We start from the raw sequence: 17,039 nt of genomic DNA on the forward strand, positions 1-17,039 counted from the left end.
AATGTGTTGGCGGAGTTGACTTTGGAAGAAGTTGAATTGATCAAACTGATTCGCATCTTCACTTTTGTTTTTAAAAGAATGCAAAGTTTCTGGTGAGTTTCAAAACGTGTGTGAACCTTTATTTTGAAATAGTTTTTTTTTTAATCCTCGAGCTGCTGACAGAGAAGTATGGAAACCCATTTTGTCATGAAAGAAAAAAATAAATGTCCAACAGAAAGTCATAATTTCAAGTTTTAAAGTAATAATTATGAGAACAAATATCATAATTTCGACTTTTAAAGTCATAGTTACAAGAATAAAAGTCATAATTTCTATTTTTAAAGTCATAATTTTGATTTTTAAAGTCATAATTATGAAAACGAAAGTCATAATTATGAGTTTTAAAGTCATAATTATGAGAATAAAAGTCATAATTTCGAGTTTTAAAGTCATAGTTTCAACGTTTCAAATTTAATTTGGAAATTTGTCTTTTTACACCGTGACTCTACATGGATGCAACTTCCTGTCAAGCACCAGTAGTTTTCCTGCATAGAACATGGATTCATTCGTTCAATGTATGTCCCTCAGCCTTCAAACATCAGTCCTTTTAAATAAAGGTATGTAATGTATACATCTTTTCATCGCCACTTTATAGCATTTAGTATCCAAGCCTATTTCCGCTATGAAATAAAAGCCCAACAGGAAGTAATAATTGAGTTTTAAAGTCATAATTATGACTTTAAAAGTCAAAATTGTGACTTTAAAAGTTGAAATTATAACTTTTATTATCATAATTATGACTTTAAAACTCATTATTATGACATTTATTCTTGTAATTATGACTTTAAAAGTCAAAATTATGACTTTAAAACTCATAATTGTTACTTTTATTCCTTAATTATGACTTTAAAACTTGAAATTATGACTTTAAACTCAAAATTATGATTTCCTGTTGGGCTTTTATTTTTTTCTTTCATGGCGGAAATGGGCTTCCCTATCGACGCTATCTCAGACATAGAAAAAAGCTGCTAGCTCCTGTTTTATCTCACTGTTCTGATTTTTCTAGAAAACTTGCTCAGAAAAGAGTCACGTATTGACTTGTTTAGTCTTTTCATGACGTATTCTTCAATCACAGCAACAAACGGTGTTAGGGTCACTGTTGGCAAAGTTGAAGAAAATACGATTTAAAGTCCATTTACTCCAAAATTTTACGTTTTAAATCTACCTTCCATCTTTTTGGCTTCAAACTTGACCTGTTTATGGTCTTTTGTCAGACAACTGCTGCTGGTGCACGTTTACCCACAACCCCCTTCTCTGTTGTCATGGTTTACCAACCTTGTCTGTTTGGCAGGAAAATATAATACAACACTCAAGCTATAGATGATGTTTTGCATATGTTTGCATCATGTTCAGTCAACTCGGTTTAAATTTTTGGCAGCTTTCTCGGGGCCAAAGAAACTTTACGAAGGACCGTATCTGGCCCATGGGCTGCCAGTTGACAAGATCTGTATTATATGAAAGCAGTCAAAAAGGAAAAGCAGTGAGTGAAAAGGTTTTGTATCCCTCCTTCAAGAGGACAGGTAGCAATCACCTCAGGGGAAGAAGCTAAAAGAAGAGGATTTTAAGCGTCCTCTTGTTCCTAAATCTGGAGGGTTGGGGTTTGGCGGTTCTGGAGCAGGTGTAAAAGTTCAGGACGTGGAGAGAAGAAGCACCATTAAACCCTTCACATGCATCCAGCGAGCACCAAACAGCTTTTTCTTCTCCACAGCCCCAAACTGTCAGCAGCTCCCAGTTAAAAAGAGCCCAGAACTTCTTGGTTCTGTTGAAACACACGAACAGCTCAACGTTTAGGTGGTCAAAGGACACTGCTGGGCGTGTGCTCCTCAGAAGTTCAACAACGATATCTTTTGTTTTCTCCTCTTCCATAGAGAGATTCTTATCAGTGCTCGGATGACTCACCTCCGTCCTGCAGTTTGGCTGGTCACTGTTGGAGATAAGACGCACCACGGTTGGGTCGGCTGCTGTTTTTACTCAAGGAGGCGTTACAAAATGATGTGTTTGTGTTTACTCAACGCCAAGGCGGAAAGCCATCAGCAGTGACCCTGAAGGAGGATTTGGTTTGTTTTCCTGGTTTTAGCTTTTTTTCTCTCTCCCACTAATCATTTTATTGCAGGAGAAGCCTGAGAGGGAGTTCCTGGAGCGGCATTGGTGGAGACTTCATCTGGAGCAGCTGACCTCAGTGATGGCTGATTCCATCTGTTTAAGGCTGAGTTGGACCGCTTATCCACAGTGATATTAGTATTACAACCACCTGAATTAATCATCCATCCATCCATCATCTTCCTCTTGTTTCAGAGTTTGGATCTCAGGGGCAGCAGCTTGAGCAGGCAGGTCCAGGCAAATGATGATAACACATAGTACTTTATAAAAACAGTATAAAAGGTAATAATAATAAATTTTAAACACCCCAAATGTGCAACACCAGCAGACTGATGTTACACTAGTTGTCCCTTAGTGCACTTATGCAGTTTTTATTACAGCTTTTAAGTTCAGTAACGGCTGATGGGTAAAAACTACTTTAAAATCTGTTTGTTCTTGTCTTGATTGATCTGTACCTTTCCCCTGATGGTAATAGTTCAAACAGATCATGTCCAGGGTGAGACGTGTCCTTTAAGATGCTGTGGGATTGTCCTACGCAGCACGAACTGTGCAGATCTTCCAGTGAGAGAAGAGCAGCCCACGGTCTTCTGGGCTGTGTTGGTAACTATCTGGAGCGCTTTCCTCTGAGCCACTGTGCAGCTATAAGATACCACACAGTGATGCAGTATGTTACGACGTTCTCTATGGAGCATCTGTAGAAAGACAGCAGCAGTCTCTGAGTGATGTCGTTCCTCCTGAGCACTCTCAGGAAGTCCAGTCTCTGCTGGGCCTTTTTCAACAACTCAGAGGTGTTCATGCTACAGGTCAGATTCCCCTCAGTATGGACTCCCAGGAAACGGTAGTCAAAGACGTAGTATCTCCTTGATCTTCTCTGGGGTCTCCTCCCACTCGAACATGCCCAGGACATCTCGATAGGGCAACGTCCAGGGGGCACCTCTCTCCCAACCCAGAGAGTTATTCAGAGAATTAGTTTTTACGTGTGTTCCTTCACAGAACTTTTAGTGTGTGTCTGGTACACCTCTCCATAAGTTTCTAAAAAAGTTTCTGAGCATTGACAGACTAAACCAGTTAACCCGTTAGCCACAAGCTCTCTGTCCAATCAATGTCCTGCAGTCTGTTGGTGTCAAATCTTCAGCTCGAGTCAGGTGGGATCACCTAATGGAAACAGTCTGAACCTGCGCCTGGTTGACCTGAGTAAGGCCAAGTTGAGCCCGTGGAAGAAAGCCAGGAATGAGATGTGCATGAGACTGATGTGACTTTGTAAAGGAAATGAAAAGACTCAATTATTTTACAGTAATGTTAGACTGGTGAGATCAAAAACAAATTAAGTGGAAACTTTAGTGACCAGTTGGAGGATGGTTGATGGGGCTGGTTTAGTGTTTTGATAGGGAAAAAAAACACTTTTATTTAAATTCCAACAAAGTTAAGTTTCTTTGTGTTGAAATGTTTTGTCTTTCGTACAAAAGACTTAATTAGTCTGAGGAGCCACAACAAACTCAGTCCCACAAGCAGCACACTCACATAGTGGGTCAAGTTTGATGGTGATAAGATGGTTTCTGGAGTCCTCCCTCTCCCCCGTCGACCCCTCTGAGGCAGCCATGGTCCAAGTGTCTCAAAACATCAAAGTTAATGCTCAATAATCCAACATAAAGAAACCGTCCAGGTGACCTGATTTAGCGTTGTTGGATATTTTTTTTTACCTGGAGAATGAACTTTTGATGTTTTGCAGTTTATTTTCAACAATTTTTTTTATCATAATCAAGGATCCTTTACAGCTGGGTGTTGCTTTTCCTATTACACATTTCTGCAGGTGCATTGCTGTCAAATTGTTCTTTTGTAAAATTGTGAAGCTGACACTACTTTGAAAATAACATTTTACTCTTTTTTTTCCCAATACTAAAAGCATACGCTTGACAAACTGCTGCAAATTGAAGGGGGAATTAAGGGAGTCTTTGCTGCTTCATAGAGAAAAGTTATACTTTGACAATTCTTCCCTGGTTTAAACATTTTAGCAGTGAGACTGAAAAAAATAAGAAAAAACAAATTTCATAACTCCAGATGTTATTCAGCATGCAATCCAAAGATAAATACTGACACCTGCTGGTCATAACAGGAACTGCAGGAACTAAATAAACCAGTTTAAAGACTCAAGGCTACAAAACTGATGGTAAATGTTGCCCATGCTGGCTTTTCTCACTTGGTGAACTCAAACTTAAAGTGTGATCAAATGACAGCTGAGTTTCTGCATCTTTTTTCCTTCAGAGAGACGCAGGAACAACCTCCAAATGACAGACAAGAAGGGGAACAGCTCAGGGCTTTATGAAGAGAGTTATGTGAGAAATTCAAAGGTACAAAGCAGTTTGTTACAGATTGTATACATAATTCAATTTATGCACAAAATGTCAGCAAAGACAAAATACATTTTGTACAAATTTGTGCATGTGGAATTTATTTATTATCATTAGCCTTTATTTACTTAACAGCAGTTTTTGCTTGTAAATAAAACTGTTGCCATGTCAGGCGGTAAATCGCAAAATTTCGATATACTTTGGATTATTTTGAAGCATTCGAGTTGGAGAATTTAAAATAATAATATATATACTGAAACTGTATTATTGCATTACGTTTTGCCTGCACATCACAGTTGTTACTGCCTGTCTTCACAACTAACAATAGGAGGCATGTTGAATGTGTCACCAAGTGGAGCCATACACAGCTGTGACATCTTTATTTGTGGCCATGGCCTCTTTATGAATTTTTTTCTTTCATTTTGTCACATTCCGTCCATAGCTTTGCTCCCTCTTCTGAGACAACAAAGAACTTCCGCGGTGCACGGCTCGTCAGGCGCAGCCAGCTGTGCCTGTCAGGCAAAACTCAGGGCACCTTCTTTTCACGGTCGACGCCGCTGACGTCATCTTCATACTAGTGACTGCTGTTATCAAGATGGCGCTGCGGCCAGGGTCTGGAGGAGGCAGCAGGTATTTTAGCCTTTTAAAATTGAACTTTTTGGACGAAAACAATTTCTTTATAAAATATACACTTCCGACTTTCATACAACCCCCCTCCTGGCGCTCAGAACCGTCCCAGAGCTCGTGATAGAGGCCGGTTTTGTTGTCGAGCGACTGAGATGAGATGGCTGGTTGTCAGGTGTCTCGGCTAACGTTAGCTCCTGGCTGTTGTCAGAAAGGAAGCACATAATGCTAACAGTGCTCACATTTTTACACTTTTCGCACTAAATGTTGGCCATAGCAATTATTCTCCATGATGTCAACGAGGTTCTGGTTTATTACGCTCGTTTTCTTTGAAAGCTGCTAATAAAACCCCATGTAGCCCTAAAAAGACAGGTATGTGTTGACAGGCCTGAACGTACCTGCCAACATTTGTCACCATTTTAGCATCTTTAAAGACACTGACTGCTATTTCAGTATATGGAGAGTTTTTTTTAAAGAATATATGAGGCTAAAAATAAAAAGCACAACTGTCCACTCTTCGAAGAGTCAGTTCATTGCTCTGGTTTTAATATATATCCAGTAAATACCCCTAAAAGGTGTTAACTGTCACATCCATCCTTCTTTTATAAGCATTTGGAGGACATTGGGGAGCAGTGGACTGCAGAGGAGATGGGGATGCTTCGTGATTATTTCATAAGAAGCAGTTTGAATAATAAATATGGTCTGGCAACAAGCATCTCGGCTATCCAGGTGATACTGATCCGACAGGTGAAACCAAAACCCTCACACTGCCAAGGAAACAGGCTTACTGTACATTTTAAACAAATATAAATGAGAATTTAAGAGACTGAGCTGAAAACAGCACCTCAGACTGAGGAAGTCTCTTGGATGAGAGACGAAACGTTTCTAGATTTTTTTGCTTTGTATTGTTTTTTGTTTTTTTGAATGTCCAGAGGACCAGATTGAACTTTTTTGGATTTTTCTACCTGGATTATTGAGCATGCATCAGGATATAAATGAGAACGGCTTCTCAGATTTTACAGGGCTCATCTTTTTGGCATTACTAGAGCGAGAGAACAATCATTAATTTCATTATTTTTTGCTCTTGAACTTGAAGATCTTCCTATTTTTTTTTGTATACTTTTTTCTGCAGTGAACGATTCATTTGTCGTTATATCTTTGTCTTAGTACCCGTTTCTCTTCATAGATTACCATGTTTATGTGCATTAGATTACAATAAAATTCATTTCACACAAAGTGTGTGGCTACAATAAATTACATTTAAAAAAAATCGTGCCAGTTTATCGAAGGCGGCTCAATTGATAAGCCTCACAAACTGATGATACAGTCATAGCAATAATTTTTTAAAACAAACATGACCACTAGAATAAAATCGCTGGCGGAGTTCTTTTCAAAGCCCTGAAAACAAACAGATCTGACCTTTATTAGAGTCCCAGTATTTGTTTCCTCTCATTATACGTAGACTGTACATGTTTTGTAATTTATTTGGGGGAAAGCTTTTATTATAATATTGCAATAAATAAGAAGTAAATCACTCATTAACTGCACCTGTTTGTATTAAAATGATTAGTTTAAGTACTATAAACATGACTGCTCCAGCAGTAAAGCCTTTTTTTAACAGCTTTTGTCGATTGTAGCATTTGTATCAGTGCTGCGTTTTACTCAGTGAGATGACAAAGAGACACAACAACAGTCCATCATGTGTATGATGGATTCATGCAGTTTCTATGTTTGAAACAGTTTGAAGGGCTTTTACAGAGACTTGGGAAATTCAGCAAGTGTTTCCTTTCTAAGGGCGATTTCCACAGAACAGGAACAGAAATAATGCCCTGTCACCCTATTTGTCTTTGTTCAAAGCCCCGTGTTTTTTCAGAAGAGCGTGCCAGTAGCTGTTGGGTGATTACGGGCCTTTTTCCTCACAGTGTCCGCAGCTGCTGTAGCTGCTTATCTCCTCACACGTTAATCTGCTCAGCCGTGATGACCTGCTGTTCACTGCAGGATGGTGGGCAGCAGTGCCGTCGAGCTCCAGTCAGAGCTCTTTAAGCTGCAGATCTTACAGAGAGCAGATGTGAGGCTGTAAAAACCGTCCAAGTCGAGCATCATCAGTGACGTTATCAGTCGTTTTGATGGCAGCTTTGGCCTCCTGCTTGTAGGTCACCTGCTGTAAGTTGTCATTTAGCAGAAAAGGAACAAATACGCCCAAAAATAGTTTTTCTTGTCTTTCATCTAGTATTTCTGTCATGCACAGTGAACACAATTTGTTATAAAATGTCAATGTTAGGATATTTTCTAAAGGATTTTTAATGGTCAGACATGCTCTAAAAGGGTAAAATTATATATATATATATAATCCCTCTCCTCTCTCATAAACCAAGAAGTAGCTTGATTACTGTGTGGAGATATGAGGAAATTAATAAAAAAAAAAAACACTGCAGCCACAGTGCACTTTACAAAACAAAAAAAAAATACAAGGATAGTTTTTATTATATCTGGAGCGTATGAATTTATTATTTGTTTTAGGGGTAAATGAGTTAAACTGTATAGATCTTGTAAAATTCAAAACTGGTCAAATAATGTGCAGAGCAAAACATAATTTGTTACAAGAAAATAGGCTAAATTTAAAGGCTAAATATTATTATTATAGATAATAGAGACAAACGAGACAAACAGCCATTCACTCTCTCACTCGCACCTAGGGACAATTTAGAGTTACCAATCAGCCTAACATGCATGTTTTTGGTCTGTGGGAGGAAACCGGAGCACCCGGAGAAAACCCACGCATGCACGGAGAGAACATGCAAACTCCACCCAGAAGGGCCCCCGGACTGGGATTTGAACCAAGGACCTGCTCGCTGAGAGGCAGCAGCTCTACCAGTTGTGCCACTGTGCTGCCCAATCTTCTATCTGCAATAAAACAAATATAATTAGCTAAAAACAATTACAGTAAAGATAAATTATAGAAATTATACACCGTTTACAATAAATGAACTCAAAGTTCAGTTCTAAATGAAATGGGAAGAAGTATAAACGTGTATATTATCTGTCTTTTTTCATGTCCATTAACATTTGTCAAATGTCTGAAACAAAATATATTAATTCATTTATTCCACAAGAAGATAATCATGTTTTATTTCATGGAATGTACTCTTTGACATTTGGATTTGCTCTTTGAAGGAATGCTGCTGATAAATTACGAGAATTGATGATTTTGTTTAAAGCTTTATTAGACTGAAAGAGCAACCTCAACTGTATTTAAGTAACAACATAATCAGGCTTTAGAGCTGGATTCAAACTGTTGTTTGTTCTGAGTCTTGACTTGTCCCTCGCCTGTTGCGTTAGCGATGATTCAACGTAGCTGCGAGTCTTTCCCGTCAGAGGCCCTCCTGGTTCCATCTTTATGTCTTGGCATCGCTGCTTCCAGCCCCAAGGACCGATTTCTAATAAGTTCAACAAATAGCTGAAGGCTTGTGTGGGCTGGCTCCGGCGAGGGGGAGACTTGGCTCACTTGTGGAGATTTTCCTTAAAGGCTTGTTCAACGACCCAGAGAACGAGTCCAATTCGCCCGAGGTTTACCCAACTATCATCTGCACAGTTCACCCACAGGCGGCCTCATTGTTGTTACTACTTGTTAGCATTCAAACACTTTTGTTTGTGAAATTTTATCTAACCCAAATAAATCAGTATTTGTATTTTTAGTATTTTACCTCATTTCATAATGTAGCTTGATTTTAGTTTGTTTTATATCACTACCTTTATTTTATATGCATTTTATGGCTGTTAATTGTTGTGTGTACCTCGTCTGTGGTTTGTCTAAAACAGGTCTTTCTTGAAAACGAGTCCTCGTGAGTCGTGACTCAATGAGACTAACCTGCATAAATAAATGTTGAATTAATAAATTACAGAATTTATTTTATGAAAAACGTTTAACCTTAAAATCTGATATTTTAATGTAGGGTTGCAGCATTTGACTTCGTTAACTCTGTAGCTAAATAGCAACATTAGTCAGTAAACACATGGTTATAAAAGCACATCTTTAAACAGAAAATGAGTACCAGTACTTTTTTTGTTAAGTTGTCATTTGAAGTTAGATTTTCTAATGCAAAACAGAATTTAATCCAACAAAAGAGTCATTAAAATAAAGTTTGGCTTAATTTATTAACAGGTCATCATAAAAATGGTCATCTTTCAAAGATTGTTCCACATTAACCTCCGCCTTCCTCCTATAGTCATGCATTGTGTTGTACTCCTGCGTGCTTGTTTAAAACCTAATTTTATAGTTCGACAACAACAACCCTCAGCTGCTGGTGGTTCAAAGGAAGTGTCCTTTGCAAAAATCAGAGTTTCTGTAGCTGAAAACATCTTGAAGTTGTTTGAAAACCCTCATAATTTGTGTTTTTCCTTTTCGTCATTCTTTCAGCTTTATGTTTCCTGTTGGAGGGGGCCTGGGACCTCCACAAGGTGAGTCATACTGCAGTCAGTGTTAAAATATTTAACCGGGTTTCTTTTCAAAAGATTCATTAACAATTTAAATGTGATTTAGGTGCTTATTATTGAAGCACGTTGTCATTAAACAAAGATTTATTTTTAAAAAAATTCAGTAAAACATATTGGTCACATCATATTGATTAACAAGTCACTAATAACCAATAAATCAAAACTACTAAAACAGGAAACAATTCATGTTTCTGTTAAATAAATGTTGAGTGCTGAATGACTGCTAAAATTAGCTGAAGAAGTTGAAACTGGGTTGGCAAAGCTCAAAAAAGCAGAACACTGGCTAAAAGCCAAAATAGCAAAATGCTAGCTAAAAGCTAAAATTGCAAAAGTGTAGCAAAAAGGTAAAAGCAGCAGAATTTTAGCTTGAAGCTAAACATAGCAAAATGCTAAAAGCAAAAAGAAGCCGATTAGTAGCTAAAAGCTAAAAATAGCAGTCTTCTTCTTTCATCTTTTCCCTCTTCAGGGGTCGCCACAGCAAGTCTTCCTCCTCCATCTCACCCTGTCCTCTGCATCCTCAATAGTGGTAACTATAAATAAAAAGTAGCTAATTGAGCCGGGCAAAATTAATCTAATGAGCTAAAGCAGATTTCAAAGACCTTGCAAAATGTTTTAAAAAGTTAGCTAGAAATTAACAGTAACAAAAGCCTAGCTGAAAGCTAAAAGAAGAAAAAGCATTAGCTAAAAGCCCAAAGTTGCTCAATGCTAACTAAAAATTAAACCTTGCTAACAAAGCAAAAGGTTAGCTATAGCAAATGTACCAAAAGATTAACTCAAATCTAATAATAGTAAAAAGCTAGCTGAGAGCTCAATTTAGCGTAATGGTGAATGCAAACGGTAAATGGCCTAAGAAGTCCAATATAAACTCCAGAGGTAGATTTAACAAAGAACAATGTTTTAAAGGAATTGAAAAGATGTCGGTGATTTCCTTTGGGGAAAATATTTATAAATAAAGTTGAATATTTTGAAAACTATAAAAGTTACCAACAACAAAAGCCATAATGCTCATCTCCTGAATAAGCTGAACTTTTTGTCTATAATAGCACCACATAAAAATAATGGGGAAACATCTGTAAAGATGCGTGTACTCAACTGATCATCCAAAAAGCAGAAGAAGAAAAGTAAGCGTTCCTTTTAACAACTGGCCCCTATAGTGTTTACATCACAGGCAGCCCGGCGGTGCAGTGGTCAGAGCTGTCGCCCCTCAGCAAGAAGGTCGCCGGTTCACCTCCGGGCCTGTCTGTGTGGAGTTTGTTTGTTCTCCCTGTACCCGCATGAGTATTCTCTGGGTACTCCAGAAAAAAAAAAAAAAAAAAAATTATCACGAGATGTGAATGGTTGTAGGAAAAGTGGGCAAAGAAAATGTATATAGTGTTTACATCACCAGCTGTCATTAGAAATGCACTGTAGCAATAAAAAAACAGCTCCCTGGAGGTTTTACTTTTATTCCCCTCTGCGCTGAGACTCTCAGTTATATCGTTGCTCTTCCACGGGCGCTTGCCGTATTGAGGCCGCTGACTCTTCAGTAACACTGATAAGCCATTCACGCACCACTGGGACAAGCGTCTCTTAGGGTCATTACATGCTTCTGTTAGCAATGTCATTCCAGTCAGACAAATGAGACTGTTAGCAGTCTCTGAAACAAGCCATTTATTCAGCCCAGTTGAGCTTTAACGCAGTGAATCATCGGGAGCCTCCTGCAGGAGTTCACTGCTCTGCTCGTCAGCTTACACAGCATCTGTGAAAATAAACACACACATTTCCAGTTTTTTCCTCCCTCACTTCTCTTGTTTTGCTTCAGGCTGCCACAGTAGTCGCCAGAAAATCGGATTTGCATTATCGAATCATTTCCAGGCTCTGGAAGCTGTTTTTTGTTTGCTGCCTTTAAAAAAACAACAACAACTTGACCTCTGTTATCTTTCACACAGTAAACTTGAATTCAAACATGCTGCTTTATTTTAAATACTAACTGTATACACAGTTCATTTCAATATCTGCATTAAATTAGAGCTGTTTTTGTGTGTTTCTGCAGGAATGGTCCCCATGCAGCAACAGCAGCCACAGCAAGGCTTCCCGATGGGTCCTGTCATGCAGCCGAACATGCAGGGCATGATGGGAATGAACTTTGGGGGACAAATGCCCCCAGGTGCCATTCCTATGCAGGTCAGGCTCACATTTTATAATGTCTATGCTCTTGAGGATAAATAGGAACGCTGCTGCAGGGATTCAGCAGATGTTTTCTAGTGGATTTAAAGCTCCTCTTATTCCCATTTATTCCACATTAACGTCTTCTCAAACTACTTAAAACATTTACAAGAATTTATTGCAGCCTGGTGGGTCTTAACAAGGCTTTAGGACATTAACATCAGTCTGTATTTTCACTGAGACCATTTCATATCAAACCAAATGACTGTGACACTAATGAGATTTATCCACTGCTTTTCTCTGTGTTTAATTTTCACGTGTGGGGATTTCACAGGGTGGGATGGCGATCGGGATGCAGACCCCCGGGATGCAGTTCTTGGGTCAACCGCAGTTCATGGGCATGAGACCCGCTGGACCACAGTTCACCGCTGACATGCAGAAACAAATGGCTGAGGAGCACCAGTAAGGCATCTTTATCTTTTTGTAATGGTTTTATTTTATCGTTAACATGATTTATTTTAATATATGATGATTCATATCTCCTTCAGCATCATTCGCTCTGATGATTCTTTCTTTTTTATGAAGTCCCATCAGGTTACAATGTTAATTTTTCTTCTGTGTCATGGCTAAACAGCAGAATTAACGATTCTGTTTGCGCGAGCGCAGCTGGAGGTTTTCATAATGTCCCAGAGACAAAACTTAACTGAGAGGTTGAATCACTTTAACCTCTGCAGCGTTCAGGACCTTTCTCTTGTTTAAAATGTTAAAACTCTTTCAAAATAATTTCTCCTTTAATCTTCTTGTTCAATATTTTTAGACTTTTTGTTCATTTTTATACTGTTGCACATAACAGTCACTTAATATTGTGGTTATTCTTGTTTTCTGGAAAACTGGCTCTGAACTATTGATGGATGGGATGGCTTGGACTGGGGTTGTCAAACTTTTTGGGTCCAGGGACCCCCTCATAACCCTCATCTTTATTAAATAATTCTCTTCAGTTTGTCTCTATAATGCAGTGGAAATATTTGTGTAACATAAATTCATTCATTCAACCTTTATTTAGACAGGTTAATCTCATTGAGCCTCGGGGACTCATTTACAAGAGAGACCTGATTTCTTAACAAAGAGTGACGACAACAGTGAATAACAATGACAACAATAAACAGTCTTAAAAGAGGCAAACAGATTTTATTTTTAACGAATTAAAACAAAATGTCAACCAAAAGGACAGTCAAAGGAAAGAAGTAGTGAATAAAAACAGCTAGCTTATAAGGCGTTGTAGAAAACTAAAAACATGAACATGTCTGCATTAGTTGTGTTTTTAGTTTTGTGCACCTACTTATAATCTAGCTGTTTTTTTATTTTATTTTGGGGGGGTGGGGGTGTTGCTACTTTTTTTTTTCCTTTTGACTGTCCTTTTGATTGACATTTTATTTTAATTTGTAAAAAAAAAAATCTGTATGCCTCTTTTATGATAAATACTTAAGACCTGTTCTTTAATGGTGTTATACAATTTTTATACTTTTAAACACGGGGTATTTTTCATTCAAGACGCACTTAATTACAACATTTTTAATTTCAACTTCCAAAAATTACAGTTGTGACCAAACTAACAGAATCAAAAAACACATTAAAGCATCACCTTTTCACATAATGAACATGAATGTTTTGCCACTTCTTCAAATTATTACATAAAACTTAACATGATCATAACATCACTAGTCATACCAAGTAACAGGGTTTAATTTGTAAACCGATTGAAGCCAGAACGTAAATAACGAGCGGGTGGTGGTGGTGGGGTCTGGGGGTCCTCCCCCAGAAAATTTTGAATAAAGTAGATGTGATGTCCTGCATTTTGGTGTATTTTATTGGATTGTTAAACATGTACATGCTTGTAATTAAAACAAACAAACAAATTTTTTTTAATATATATTTATTTATTTATTGCGGACCCCAAGCACCGGCTCACGGACCCTCAGGGGTCCGAGGACCCTAGTTTGAGAACCACTGGTTTAGGGAGTGGTTTTACTGTTTGGGCACTGTCAGCAGAACATTTGGGTGTTGTGGGTGTGACAGTAGGGCCGTAGCCTTCAACTCTTGTTGTGTCCTCAGTCCTCAGGTGTTTTTGTTTTGTGACTGCACTCATAAGCTGCTTGTTCTAGCTGCATAAATCAGTTGAAGGAATGAATGCATATCGCTCACTGCCTTGCCTGCCAAGGTTTTAAATAAAGGTGTTGTTCGATCAGTTAGCACTGAGTTATGCGTTCACTAATGTTGATCTGCCATGGCAACGATCTTAAATCAAGTTTACTTCAAAAGTAATCAGTTGTAGATGTGCATCCAATTATATTTGTCCGTGAGTTTTGTAAAAATCTGTCACTGGTTCTCGAGATGTGTTCCTAAAGGACAAAGGCACTATCTGATTAAAGCGCGTCCATCTTACAGACTGTCACAAGCCGTTCCCTTCTTTCACCTTTGTCTATGCCTGTGTTAGACCATGTTTGTTTGTCTTCAGAAAACGTTTGGAGCAGCAGCACAAGATGCTGGAGGAGGACAGAAAAAGAAGACAATTTGAAGAGCAGAAACAAAAGCTGAGGCTGCTGAGCAGCGTCAAACCCAAGGCGAGTTTCATCGCAGATTGTGTTCATCTTCCTCCGTCTCTGTCTTTGTTAACCTCTGAACTGTTGGTTTTCTGATCAGACGGGGGAAAAAAGTCGAGACGACGCCTTGGAGGCAATCAAAGGGAACTTGGACGGGTTTAGCAGGGATGCAAAAATGCATCCAACTCCGTCATCTCAGACCAAGAAGCCAGGTAATTTCACCCAAATCAATTAGCTCTCAACCCTGACACTCCTTGTTTTTTTCCCATAGTTTAGCTGAAGAGCCATGGACATTAGTCAAAATGTAGATTTTTCTATCTGAAAGTATGAAAAACAACATAAATTGCACCACATTACTATAAAACTGTTTTTTTTTTAACCATTTTATAGTTATGTCTGCTCTATTTTTTATAAATATACATACATTTTGTTTAAATCTGAGTCTGTTATTCTTCTTGACAGTGACTTTGCATTTTTTTAAACTAATGCACACATTTCTGTGGATTTAAAAGAATTATAGACGTAAATTGATCAAACCCAGTTTAACACAATGGTTTTAATGTTTCAGATTCTTGCTGGAAAACCAGTTTTTGAAGCTGGGCGAACTTACAGCTGCCTGGTTTGGGTCAGATCTGAGTCGAGCACAAAAAAAGGGCATTTTAAAGCTTGAATCATTGGATCTGTAAAATAAAGTAACGTCTAATTTGTGTGCGTTTATCCTCTCTGCTCAGACGTCTCAGTTACACTTTTCTGTTGGGATTTTCTCTCATTTTTATCCACTGCTTTAGAAAACATGAAGTTTAACGTTTAACAAGCACTTTTTGTCGCACATGTTATTGGTTAGCGTGCTCTTGCAACATGCAGCCCTTAATTCATTCTCCATGGCTGTGTTTTGTGCCATCATCATCATCATCGTCAGCATTATTTCTTAATTTTTGCAGACTCATCGCCATCACACCCGTCTGTCACCACTCATTCCTTCCCCTCTGCTTTGACTGAGGATAATGATGAGTTTAGTGACTTTCAGGGGCCTTTAGACGCCCCCGCCTCCTTTCCTGCACCCACCTCCTCCTCTTCCGACTTCAGCCTCTCCTCACAGGCCCACGTTCAGCCCTCGTCCTCTGCCAGCAAAGGTTTTGATGAGGACAATGACGAGTTTAGTGACTTTGTTCAGGGACCTGTAAACACTTTTAGTTCCTCTAATGTCCACCTCTCCTCTCAAGCCCAACCATCATTCCCTTCCTCACAACCCCCCACCACCTCCCACCACTCTGCTGTCATCAGCTCACAGCCTACGTTTCAAGGTAACTCTTCTTCCTCTTTGTCGACTCTTCCCCTCCCCACCCTGTAACGTACACCCAGCTGCTAAATCCACGTAGCCCTGTTTATTTATTTTTTTGTTCTGACCTACAAATGGAGTGAGAGCTTGTAGCCTGCACCACTGATGGTATCAAAAACCTTTTAAAGCTGCCAAACATTGAACATTATTTAAACTAGACAAATTGCATTTCCTGTGAAAATACAGTGTGAATGCTTGTTGCTGAAAAACAGTTGAAATTAGCTAAAACATGCTGAAATGTGGCTGCAATGGAAGAACAAGCCTAAGTGAGCAGAATAAAGCAAAAAGAAAACATGTTTGCTGAATTTGGTTTAATTAAGCAGAAATGAGCACAAAAATTAGTAACTTAGCTAAAAAAGCTGAAATTAGCAACAAATGGCTGAAAAAGTAGCAGAAACAGCAGAAAGAAGCTTAAATTACCAGAAGGAAGTAGAGAGAGCACATTTTTGCTGATTTAGGCAGTAAAAAGTTCAAACAAGTGCAATAAATGTGGACTTACCTGAAAAAGCTAAAATTAGCATAAAAACAGCTAAATAGTAGCTGAAATTGAAGAAAAAGCTGAACCTTGCAGAAATAAGCTGAAAGGAGCACAACGAGGTGAAATGAACAGAAAGAAGTTGGAAGAAGCACAAAAATGTAACAGCTGAAAAAACTGCTGAAATTAGCTGAAAGTACCAGTAGCTTATAAAAAGTTTAAATTTGCACAAAGAAGCTGAAAGAAGCTGAACCAGAACAAAATGTGAAAGGAGCAGTAAAAGGTTGTAAACAGATTTAAAGATTTGAAGGATGTAAAATGAGCCCAATTCATTTTGTATTGGGGGGAAATGCAGAAAAGGCTAAATATTTAAAAAAGCTAAAGTTGTGCCAATACCAAAAGTCATTGCACCCTTATCCTGAAAGAACTGAACATTTTGATTTATGATTTGTCGAAGTAGTTTAAAACTGCAGGACGAGATAGATTCCAAAAAACGTATGGAATAGGGATAGTAACTATAAGAAAACTATCAACAGGATCACAATAGTGTGAATGCTTAACAAGTATTCACACAATAAGTATGCTGAGTACATTAAACCCTCCCTGCTTCATCAATAGAAAGAATGATTCTCTGTAGGTTATACCCACGTCGTAGCTTCATCCTTCAGCAGTTAAACGGTGCACTGATTGAAGGCTGGAGCTGTCGTGTCTCATTAGTCATTTCTGTGGTGAGCAGCTGCAGTTTATGTGCCATGAATGACAGGACAGAGAGATCCCTTCTGTCCAGAGAAAAGAGACTGAACTTTCTGTTCACTTTAATCTCCAGATTCCAGAGACTTTTCTAACCTGCTGTAGAGATTTAGTTTTACATTGTG

General features: G+C 38.5%; 1 protein-coding gene across 1 annotated transcript in view; it reads left to right on the plus strand.

Moving 5' to 3' along the window:
- Positions 1-5,058: 5,058 nt before the first annotated feature.
- The window catches only part of synrg (synergin, gamma), a 46,551-nt gene continuing 34,570 nt past the window's right edge, over positions 5,059-17,039 (plus strand). Inside the window, exons 1-7 of the mRNA XM_037677588.1 lie at positions 5,059-5,117; positions 9,529-9,569; positions 11,638-11,768; positions 12,085-12,212; positions 14,266-14,371; positions 14,451-14,562; positions 15,292-15,654. Of these exons, the coding sequence (XP_037533516.1) occupies positions 5,083-5,117; positions 9,529-9,569; positions 11,638-11,768; positions 12,085-12,212; positions 14,266-14,371; positions 14,451-14,562; positions 15,292-15,654 (916 nt within the window). The 5' untranslated portion in view covers positions 5,059-5,082. The remainder of the gene's footprint in view (positions 5,118-9,528; positions 9,570-11,637; positions 11,769-12,084; positions 12,213-14,265; positions 14,372-14,450; positions 14,563-15,291; positions 15,655-17,039) is intronic.

The sequence above is a fragment of the Nematolebias whitei genome, chromosome 6, assembly GCF_014905685.2.
Source record: "Nematolebias whitei isolate Nwh7 chromosome 6, NemWhi1, whole genome shotgun sequence".
Classification (NCBI taxonomy): Eukaryota; Metazoa; Chordata; class Actinopteri; order Cyprinodontiformes; family Rivulidae; genus Nematolebias; species Nematolebias whitei.